This window comes from Ictidomys tridecemlineatus, chromosome 14 (genome assembly GCF_052094955.1).
Source record: "Ictidomys tridecemlineatus isolate mIctTri1 chromosome 14, mIctTri1.hap1, whole genome shotgun sequence".
Taxonomy (NCBI): domain Eukaryota; kingdom Metazoa; phylum Chordata; class Mammalia; order Rodentia; family Sciuridae; genus Ictidomys; species Ictidomys tridecemlineatus.
In genome coordinates, this window is record NC_135490.1 from 5,593,770 (window position 1) to 5,605,552 (window position 11,783).

An 11,783-nucleotide genomic window follows, 5' to 3' on the forward strand; every position below is an offset into this window, starting at 1 on the left:
TGTCTGAAAAGTGAAGGAGGGGGCATCCCAATACTGAACTTCAAATTATACTGCAGAGCTACAATAACAAAAACAGCATGGTGTTGGCACCCAAACAGGCATGAGGGCATGAGGACCAATGGAATAGAACAGAAGACACAAAGACAAAAACACATAAGGGCAGTTATCTCCTACTTGACAAGCATGCAAAAATACACATAGGAGAAAATAGCCTTTTTAACAATTGGTGCTGGAAAAAACTGGAAATCCACATGTATTGGAATGAAACTTAACCTCTATTTCTCACCTTGCACAATCCTCAACTCAAAGTGGATCAAAGACCTAGGAATTAAATCAGAACCCCTGAAGTCGCTAGAAGAAAATGGAGGCCCAGTACTCAAAATGTCTGCACAAGAACCGATTTCTTTAACAAGACTCCTAAAGCACAAGAAGTAAAACTTAAAAACCATAAGTGGTAAGGCAAAAAATTAAAACACTTCTTCACAGCAAAGGAAACAATAAAGAGCATTCGGAGAGAGGCAACGGAATGGGAGAAGATCTTTACCACCTGCTCCCCAGATAGGCATACATACTCAAGACCCACAAAAAACTTAACACCAAAAAAAAAAAAAAGGCCCTAATGACCCAATCAATAAATGGGCAAAGGAACTAAACAGACACTTCTGAAAAGAAGAAACACAAATGATCTACAAATACATGAAAAGATTTTCAACAGCTGTGGCAATTTCAGAAATGTAAATTTAAACTACCTTGAGATTACATCTCACTCCAGTCAGAATGGCAATTATCAAGAACACAAGTAACAATAAATGTCGGTGAGGATGTGAGGGAAAGGGACACTCAAACATTGCTGGTGGGACTGCAGATTGCTGCAGCCACTCTGGAATGTGACATGGAGGTTCCTCATAAATCTTGGATGGAATGGTGATTCTATCCTGGAATATCTAGAAGAAATGGATGAATTTACTAACACATATGACCTACCAAAATTGACCTCAGAAAATACTTTAAAAACTAAATATGGGAAGGGAGGGGAGGAGGCACGGGGACAAGGAAGATGGTGTGGAATGAGATGGACTTCATTACCCTAGGTACAGGTATGACTGCACATAGGAGAGAAATGAAAATGTGTGCTGCAATTGTATACAATGAATCATGTATACCCACTTAGAATAAATAAATCAATTTTTAAAATTAATAGTAATGATTTAAAAAATTAGTAGTGATGATTCTCCCAACAGAGAAAACCCCAGGACTGGATGGGTTCACTGTTGGGTTTTACCAAACTTTGAAGAAAGTACTAACACCAAGGCTTCCCAAACTCTTCCATAGAATTGAAAGGGAAGAATCCTTTCCAACCCATTCTGTGGGGACAGCAAGATTATTTACCAAAATCTGACACAGGCATTACAGAAAAAGAAAATGATAAATATTCAGCCACAGAGAAAAATGAAATCCTATCTTTTTTTAAAAAATGGATGGAAATGGAAGACATCGTGTGCTAGACAGAGAAAACAACTGTTTCCTCTCATTGGAAACTAAGGGAAGAAGATGACCAAAACGTAGAAGAGGGATTGCTAGGGGCAGGGGAGGGGATGGTAGGGGAGGTCAGAAGAGAGGGGGAAATGGGTAGAGGATGGCTGGGTGGACCCAGGGCTCATATGTGCCTGGTGGAGACAGCACAGGGAATCCATTGACTTCCTCAATCTATCTGTGTTAGTCACCATCATTTCCAAATGCCCATGGTAAAAAACGCCAGTTTTCACATCCATCCATCCACCTGCCCACGGGAATCAGAATGCTGGAGTAAATGTTCTCTGAACCGTCAATACTTCTGTGGTGATTTAAACATAGAATGATCTATCTTATCCTTCTCAGTATAAAGAAACACTCTTGAAAATGAAACTGCCCTTAGCTCAGCACTTAACCCTCTGTCATTCCCTTGCTCTACTTTTTCCAGCAATAATCTGGAAAGGACACCAACCTGAGGTCGTTGCTCTTTTCTTTCAGCAGGAGGTCAGACAGGTGGCTGCTGGACACACAGCCCAGGAAGAGATGCAGCCTCCAGGAGGCCAGTGCGAGGGGCAAGCGTCCCTTCCCTGGACTTTTATACTGCCCCACAGTCATGTGATCCAGCACCTCAGCTAATGTAAGCCTCCTAATCCCCAGTGAAATTCCCTGTTAATCAGTGACTCTCACCTTTGCCTCACATGCCTCTACTCAGGGCATCTGACCTGCCAATCATTGTGTACTCGATACATGCTACTCTCTGGACCCTTTTGCCAATCTTTCTGAGGCAATACTTGTTTAGATATAAGCTCAAAATCGACAGTTAAAACGATTTTGAGAGTTTTAAAAGATTGCAAATGCAAGTTGATCTAAATGGCATTTAGTTTTAATGAATTTTGGTTACTGTGGTCGGAAAGATTTTTTCCTGCCATTTTACTTAATGATGTCTTCATTAAAAGTGATACATTTCAATGATTCAGTAATTTACAAGAAACATATTTGTTACGTGGTGAACATGAACCTCAGTTTGCCTTGAAAAGACTTTCTATTTCCTGAGAATTTGGAATGACATTTCTGGACATGAAACCCAGAATGACCACATGGGCGAAGGTCAGACTGATGCTGAGGGATGTTCTCCCTGGTTTCCTATGAGATTTGGGTGGGGCTCTGAGTTCCCTTTGAGGAGCAGAATATGGCTCTGGCATCAGCCCTGCTCCTGGAGAGTCCACTGGGGCCCTCACCTGGCCAAATCAATCAGTGCTGCTCAGTGCCTGCGGCAGTCAGAAATGTTAGCAGTGGCCCTCTGCCCTGCCCAGTGGTCCCAAACCTCTCCCTGACCAACAGAAATTCCCAGCTGCGTTCCAGACCTTTCCTGATGGCATCCCTCTTTCTTGGTCCCAGAGAATTCCAGACACATAAATTTGCATTGGGAAGATCTGGACTTTGGTCATCATCATCATCATCATATTTCCTAGCCTGAAGGGAAGAAGAAGATCACTGGAACACGAACAAACCTCCACGGTGTACGTGAAACTTCAGCAATGCCTACGAGCATCACCACTTTCTCCATGCCTTCCAGGTTAGATCAGCCTTTCCTGCTCACCCTGCTCAGGGCACCTGGAACATCTCCCAGGGCTCAGGCCTGCACAAAGAGTGTGCACCAACCTTCCATTTCCAGAAAATCCAGTTGCTGCGCTCAAGATCTGCAGGGGGGAAATTCCAGGGATGATGATGGGGTTGGGATGGGAGCACCATCCCCAGCCTCTCACAAAAGGCAAGCCAGTTCCTGGCCTCAAGTTTTCCTGGATGAGCAGGTGGTGTCTGGTTGGAAAGATTGCCACCCACAGCTATGGAGGGAAGGATCCTCACCCACAGGTTTTCAGGCTGTGTGGGACACATTAAGTCCCTAAATTTTACATCTTTTTAGATGCTCAATGGCGCACAGACACCTTCCTCGAATCAACCCTACAAGCCCAGGTTACTCACTTCTCCAGAGGACCAATTGAAATATTTAATGAGGGGATTCTAATCCAGAGGCAACCACCAGTAAATATGCCATCCAACAGTATCTGTGGGCATCCAAGGTGTAGAGAAACCTCAGTGGTCATCATCAGTAGGTAGAAACCTAACCTGAATAGAGAAATGAGCAAAAATAACCCCAGCAAAGAAATTGAATAGTATACACAATAATGAATAACACCAATAGTGCTCATGGTGATTCTATGACTGAGATTACTAACCACTTTAGGGAAATAGAAGATTAAAATGAACAGGCTGCTTTTACTGATCGACAGGGATTTAAATTGCTATATTTTATAGGCCCAACAGAAATAGACAAATATATGTTTAGCCACTTTCCTTACTATGCCAATTATGAATGAAATTTGAGAGAGATAAAGAACCACAGAAAGAAAGCTTTTCTTTAAAATCTTGTTCTTAATTGTTTATGGTCTTCTAAAAGTAGTCGTGTGTGGGTACAGAGCTCAGTCCACATGCACCTGAGTATTGTCTGGAGCATTACCTAAAACACCATAAAAAACTTACTGCAACCTCTGCTCCTGGCTCCCTTTGTATTTCTTCCAAACAGAGGTAGAGCCATTTCTATACTACTTCTCTTCCATCAAAACCATCATAAAAATCTGTCAGGAAAGACTGTCAAGAAAACTTGATTAATTGAGAAAGAGTTAAAATGCTTCCTTTTCTTGGAGGTGGCTTAAATGGGAAAATTGGGGGGGGTTGTTTTTGTTTTGTCTTTTGAGAGAGAGAGAATTTTTAACATTTATTTTTTAGTTTTTGGTGGACACAACATCTTTATTTTATTTTTTATGTGGTGCTGAGGATCGAACCCAGCGCCCCGTGCATGCCAGGTGAGTGCGCTGCCACTTGAGCCACATCCCCAGCCCTTAAAATTGTTTTTAAAGAATGCAAACTGTAATACTACAGGGATTTTATTAGTATGCAAATGCCCACACCTGAAAATACTTATAAACATGCAGGTGAGCACACACACACACACACACACACACACACACACACACAGGAAACACTTTTTCTTCTCTTTCCTTGTTTGTAGTACTAATTCAAATATATCCCTATCACATCATTGCCACACCAATGCCTGGAAATGCTGGGTTTCTGTTCTCAAGACTAAAAAGCTCAGGGGTCACTCCAGTTGAACTGAGCTAACTGGGCTGCGAAAAATAACCACACAAGAGACACAAATACCTTTTTCTTTGGGGTTGCTGTGACGGCTCCTCTGACCTTAAGGGTCTGCAGAAAGAGAGAGAGCCAGAGCACCCCTTTTATTGAGGAGAAGCTATTCAAATGAGGCAAGGGGTCAGGTTTCAGGGGCTGAGTCTATCTTCATGATGTCCACTGTCAGCAGGTTGACTGACTCCTGGGTAGGCCGTACCCAAGGGCACAGTAAGAGAAGGGGACACACACAAGGCACTTCCATGGAAGATTCTATTCTAAACAGGGCAAGGGGTTATATTACAAAGGAACAGGTGAGCGTAGCTTCACCCATGGGGCTGTAGCAAGACACACCCATGCAGGAGACACCGACCCTCGGACCCAAGAAGGGTGGGGAAAGCTCTGCCACATTTCTGCAACTGAGCGCCTCAGCACCCAGCCGGGGAGTGTAACCCAGTCACGTGTAAGGTTGGTCTCCCACATGGAAATTATATTAACTAAATGGAAGGTCTCTGGATATTCTTCAAAAATCCTAATTATTAGAATTGCTTCTATGTTTCTGATGTTCCTCAAACACAAATCTAAGAAAGGACTCACCCAAACCCTCCAGATAATGGACCGACCACACCCAAAGATTCCAATGCAATTAAGTGTTTAGAAGTGATTGGTGGATCTGACACCAAGTGAGAGGGTATGGGGGGTAGACCTGCTACCAACAGAGGATATGGAAAGCCTGTCCTTTGAAGGCCAGCTCCGAAGGAGAAGCTCTCTCCTCTCGAGATTCAGCAGGGAAACCTGGTGGTCACTGCTCCTGGAGACATGGAGACAGCTTCACTCCACTGTGGAGGTGAGTCTCAGTTTCATGACTGTATAAAACCTGAATGTTCATCAAATGCAGCTGATGCTAAAGCCCATTTGGGGCTTTCTCTACCTGCAGAGTCATCGTTGTCACCTTGCCCTGATGCACACTTAAATAAGAATTCAGCTCCTGTGGGGCCACTGCTGGCTCCTAGAGGGAAACTTTGTCTGAACTGGCAGAGACCATCCGCAGCTGGTGCTGGGCTGCAGAACATGGGAAACACTTGCTATGTGAATGCAGCCCTGCAGTGCCTGACATACACACCTCCCCTGGCCAACTACATGCTGTCCCAGGAGCACTGCCAACGCTGTCCTGGTCACAGGGTCTGCATGCTGTGTGTGATGCAAGCCCACGTGACACGGGCTCTCCGCCACCCTGGGGATGTCATTTAGCCCCTGCCTGCTTTGGTTGACGGCTTCCACAAATCCCAGCAGGAAGATTCCCATGAATTTCTACTATTTATACTCAATGCTGTGCAGAAAGTATGTCTGCATGGACACATGTGCAGTGACATTTTACTGTCATGAGTTGTTCCCCTTGAAAGCAAGTTTTGAAGATAAATGACAACCTCATGCAACTTCTCACTCAGCTCTGAACAACACTCCAACCTGCTGGTAACCAGTGAGAAGTTCACAAGTTCGTGGTGGAAGCAAATTCACATTCAGTATTTGGGAGAATGTTTACTGGCACAAAATGCAGTAAGCTCTCTACCATAAGCACAGTACATTAGAGAGGAGGCCAGGAGTGAGGGGGCCATCAGCCATTAACAAAGCCGATAAGGCTGGGACATGTTCAAACCAAAGAACTCATCACTGAACTAAGCCAACTCGTCTTTTAACATGCCCAACTCACTGTGACTTAATATAGATGGATCTTTGTTCAGAAACTTTGATCCATTGCCAAGATGTTTGTAGATGATGTTCCTATTTAACAAGGTTTGCTGGTCAAAACTGCACCCACATGCTTACTGAACAGAGTGTCCAAGAAACCAAGGACTCAGCCTTCCCCGAAGGCCATTCTGCATGCACAGAATACCTCTGTCCATGCTCCCCTTGGTGAGGCCCAGATGGCAGCTTACCAAAGACCTTTCCCTGGTGCTAGAGCTGCAGACAAAGCTCTCACTGCCTCCTGGAGATGAAGCCAAGCTTTCTTCTCCCTCCAGCCATGAGGACCTCCGTCCTCCTCTTTGCCCTTCTCTTCTTCATGAGCCAAGTTCTACCAGGTAACAAAATATACCTTGCAGGAGCTTTGTTAAGTGAAGAGTATCCAAGGTCATATGGGGATCCAATACTCAAAGAAAAAGCACCATCACCTATGCCCAGGCCAGGGGTTGCCCTAGGAAATCTGGAACACCCGATGGCTGAGAGACCCTTAACCACCTGACACGTCAGCTCTCAGCAACTCTCAGATGAAATCGGTCAAGGATGTTGTTCCAAGGGCTGAAATCCTCTTAAGCCATCAATGTAATTAGGCAAGTTTACTAGCAGCTTCTAAACCTAGATGACAAGAAATGGGGCAGCATTCTCCCAAGTACTGATCTCCAAAACTCCTTTATTACTTTAGCAACAGTTAGTCATTTGAAGACACTGGCAGAAGATCCATGCCAGAGCTATAGTGGGCACAGGCAGAAGGGAGAAGGGTTTGGTGGGAGCAGTCTCCTTCAAAGCATTGCTACAGCCTAAGAAGTATCAGTCCATCGGCCTCTACACTGATGGCCCTTGGGCTTGACTCTGCTCCTCCAGGCTCATCCCATCCCCTGACTCTGTCTCTGATCAACATTTAACCTGCTGAACAGACCTCAGTCGCAGGGATCAGTGATGAGCCTGAAACAGAGCCTTCTCCTGCACTCAGCATGACACAAATGATAGGTATGAGCCCCCTTGCATAGACACGCTTTGAAGCAATGTGTGCAGAGCTTCTTGCTTTTACCCCAGGTCCTAGGATACTGAAAATAGATCAGGTCCTTTCCTACAACTCCTGAATAAGTAAATTCAATGAAAAATATGCAACTTACTGCTTGATGAGAAGACACTTCTCTGTATGTCCCTGACCTTTTCCCTGCTCTTTCCGCTCTCAAGGTCCTGCATTCTTGGGAAAGATGAGAAGGTACTTCTCTAATGTCAAGCAGTAAGTTGCATATTCTTCCTTGAATCTACTTATTCAGGCAATACCGTGTGTGTGTGTGTGTGTGTGTGTGTGTGTGTGTGTGTGTGTTTCTGTTTCTGTGTGTGTGTGTGTGTTTCTGTTTCTCTCCGTGTGTGTGTGTGTGTATGTGTGTGTGTGTGTGTGTAGCACATCCTCCATTCATCTCTCCATATGGTTTAGGGGTGAACAAATGGCTGGTCTGGAACCAGGTCCTCAGGGCTGAGGTTAAGTACTCCCTCACACTGTGAAGAGCGGTGTGTAGATTAACTGAAATTCTTATGAGTGGCCTCAATAAAAGTTTCTATTCTTTGAAGAGAACAAAAAGTTTTTTAAGCTGGTGCAAAACCATTTTTAACAAAACCAAAGCAGGTTAGCTTTGTCACAGTTAGCACAGCAGCTACGATAGCGCAGATCCTATGAAATCATTTTGCAACCAGATGAGGAAGAGCCTCAGAGATATCTGGTCCCTTTTTCCTGTTCTACAGGGGGGACAATTACAGTCCTGTTCAGCAGTGAGCCTCCCCAGGGAGAAAGCGTAAGCTGCAAGCTGCAGTCAGGGCTGCTTCTTCCCATCCTGGCGTGTTCTACACCTTCCACTGCTGGGTCCTGCTGTCCTTCCTCCTTTGCATAACCCTACAGAGACTGCCTACAGGGGACAGCAAGTCCAATCCTATTAGCTCAGGAGCTCACAAAGCTGGTGGGATGCTTGTCCTTGTGGCATTACTCAAGACCCATCCAATTAGCACTGAGCATTCCCCTTGCTAAACATGGGTTTGAAGGAAAAATAAATTTAAAATATTTTAAAATTTATATGCCCAGAACATGAATGCTTCTAGTTCAGCTTTAGCAATTCCAGATTCAGAAAACTTTATTTTGTATTCATTGTCACTCAAACTTTTTTTTTATTGTCACTCTAATAAGTCAAAGGAAAGTGATGTGGTAGAAGGGAGAGGCGAGAGCATTACTTAGGGTCGGGATGGAATGCAGCGAGATGGGGAGGAGCAAGCTGGCGACGCAGGAAGACAGGTCCTCTCTGGTGGTCCTCAGGGGGACACTGGCAGCAGGATTGCAGGGTTTTATCGGGGAAGGTGGAGAGGTGAGGAGGACGCAGAGAGGAGTAAGAGGCAGAAATAGAATGGGACTTAGACACAAGCATGGCTCTGTCCCTACCACCCCCTCACTGGATCTCAGGTGCTCTCGGGTGCTTCCTTCTCCCGGTCTCATTTCCTCTCAGGGAAGTGGTTAGACACGACAATCTGTGGTGTTCATGGTAACTCTAAGTTTTGTTTCTACAGCAATTAGCTGAACACATGGGTTCAGTGGGGAAACACCAATTAAAAATATTTTAAGACTGATGCAGTGGTGCAACCCTATAATAGGAGCAACTCAGGAGGCTGAGGCTGGAGGATCACAAGTTCAAGACTAGCCTGAGCTGCAACCTCACAAGACCCTGTCTAAAATTATTTTTTAATTTTTTTAGTTGTTGATATACTCTTATTTTATTTATATGCCATCCTGAGAATTGAACCCAGTGCCTCACATATGCCAGGCAAGTGTGTTACACTGAGTCATAGCTCCAGCTTCTAAAATAAAATCTTTTTAAATAGACTGGGTATGTAGCTCAGTGACAGAGCACCACCAGATTCAGTTGCCAGTACTATATATAAATATATATATATATATTCTTTATTAATTATATAAAATATTTATTATATATTTATATAATGTATATGTGTGTGTATGTGTGTGTGTGTGTGTATCTACAGCTAATTGATGCTTTTAGTGCAGCTTTAAAACTTACAAATTTAGAAAAACTCATTCCTTTTTTTTAACATTTCCTCAGACAAAATAGAGGAAAACAATGTGGCCAAACAGAGGCGAGGGAATTCCTTGCTGTCAAAATGGAATACAGCGAGATTGGGGAAGAACGGCGTGGCTTCTATATTCACTGTGCACGGTTTATGGGAAAGAACAAAGAAAAGAAAGAAATGCACTTGAATTCCTAGCAATGTTTTTACAAAGTGCTGCGGTTTGGAGATTTGACACTCAATATATTCCACTGTGCACAAGACAGCACAGGACACGTGTACCTCGAGTGAGAGGAAGCGTCTATACTAGCATTTCTCTGTGGTCGCTTCTGGGATACACACACAGAGAAGAACAGGATGAGAGTCCTGCGCTAAAGGGATCCTTCACAGGCGAGGAAGGCGAGAGCAGGGAACGCAGCCGTGGTAGAGGGCAAGAAGGGCCAGCAGAGGGCGCGCGGGAGGATCAGCAGGCTCCGGGCCTGTCGGGATCCCTGGCTTCATCTTCAGCCATAGACAGACCTGGGTACAGTGGGCTGCTTTTCGCCTAAGGCTGACGGAAGCCTCCCTCTATCACTGCGGACTAGTGAAGACAAGGTGCACAGGTCAGGAATCCAAGAGCCCAGATTTCTGCCGGTTTCTATATAGTGCTCAACACTTAGAATGACCGTCAGTCTTTATTTTTTTCTGAAACCTACACCATTAAAACTGTTTCCCAGTTCACATTTTCGGTAAAAATACGATGTTGCCTTTTTGATCTTTACATCCATTCACCAATTTGTTGTATGAACATTGAAGGGTTTAAGTCAATTTAATGCACCTGGGTTTCAGTTCAGTTCAATTCAGTAGACATTTATTTAATATATACTAGATTCAAGAATTGCCCTTTGTATTTGGGAATACACACACACACAAAAAAAAACACACAATAACAACAACAACAAAAAAAAATCCTGAACGTTTTAGTTTGCTACCCGTCTTCCTGGAAAAGCTGCTGTGTTACGCACACAGGGGGCAGCTCCAAATTAAGCTCCTTTTTAAACTGAGCACATCAGTGTGTGTGACCAAACCCCATAACCCAGCCCTGGGACAGTGATATCCACCCCCCCTTCCACATTTTTTCTGAACAGGAATATCTCAGGTCATAAATCACATACTACTCAATGTCTGAACAGGTACATTTGAATGTCTCACTCCCAATGCAGGCGGAGGCTCCAGAGCAGCACTGCAGCCTCCAGCCCCAGGGGGCTGAGGGGGGTGAAGGAAGCACCAGGCTGAGGCACAACCGAGACTGTGTGCTACATACGCAGGAATATGGTGCCAGCTCCCAGGGAAAGAGCCTGTTACCAATTTCATCGAAGTATATTTTCTTACTATCTTTTAGATCTGTTTTTCAGCTCCCCTTTTCAAAGATGCACAGACAGACAGAGACAGATAGATAGATGTGATATTATGACATATCATATATTCTGTGTGACCGCCAGCACAGCATTATCTGAGGACACAAAACAAATGCTATTCAATGTTTCCAATAGGACATGTCTTGGGTCCTATTCCTTTTCTCTAAAACCTTTCTTCTGTGCTAGAAAATTTGGTGGTACTAAAAGTAATATTAAGCAGGACTGCTCCAGGTCTCCCGTCAGAGTCAGGAGATAGGAAAATCAGATGAGTGAACTGAGTGCAGTGTGCGTGCCCAGGACCCATAAAGGCAGGAGGGCCATTCAGCTGTAGCCTTCTGCTACTCCATGCACCCAAGGTTGCCAGATTTTTTCGAGAGAAATTTCCAAACTTTTATGTGACATCAGATTTTTAAGTATTGGTGTAAGAGATCAAATAACAAGAAATGTCTACACAAAACTGTTCCCAGACCTTGCCCTTTCACCCCCTTGAACTTAATAAAAACTCAGAAGAACAATAAATGATTAAAACAATCCTCCTCTGTGCGCAGTCAGGGGCAGATTCAAGGAAATCTGTGAGCGACCCAACGGATCCTGCCGAAATAACTGCATCTCAACCGAGGTCTACGTGGGGAGGTGTTTGGACGGCAACCCGTGCTGCCTGCCTTTGGGGAACCAACCTGGAATCAGGGGCACCGTACCCCAGGATCACTAAGCCTTCTGTTTGGATCGTTTGTTCTCTCTGCGCCCCCATCTCCTCCTCTCTTTCCCTCTCTTTTCCTTTTTTTTTTTTCTTTTTTTCTCATCTCTCTCTTTTTCTCACAGGGATTCTTGCTGAATGCTCAATAAATAATAAAGCAAGAGTAGCAAACGCAA

General features: G+C 44.3%; 1 protein-coding gene across 1 annotated transcript; it reads left to right on the top strand.

The window, feature by feature from the left end:
* The first annotated feature begins 6,615 nt into the window (after positions 1 to 6,615).
* Positions 6,616 to 11,783, top strand: Defb108b (defensin beta 108B). Its single transcript, XM_078031351.1, has 2 exons — positions 6,616 to 6,782; positions 11,459 to 11,783. Exons 1-2 carry the CDS (start codon positions 6,695 to 6,697, stop codon positions 11,620 to 11,622), a joined length of 252 nt encoding a protein of 83 aa, XP_077887477.1. The 5' UTR covers positions 6,616 to 6,694; the 3' UTR covers positions 11,623 to 11,783.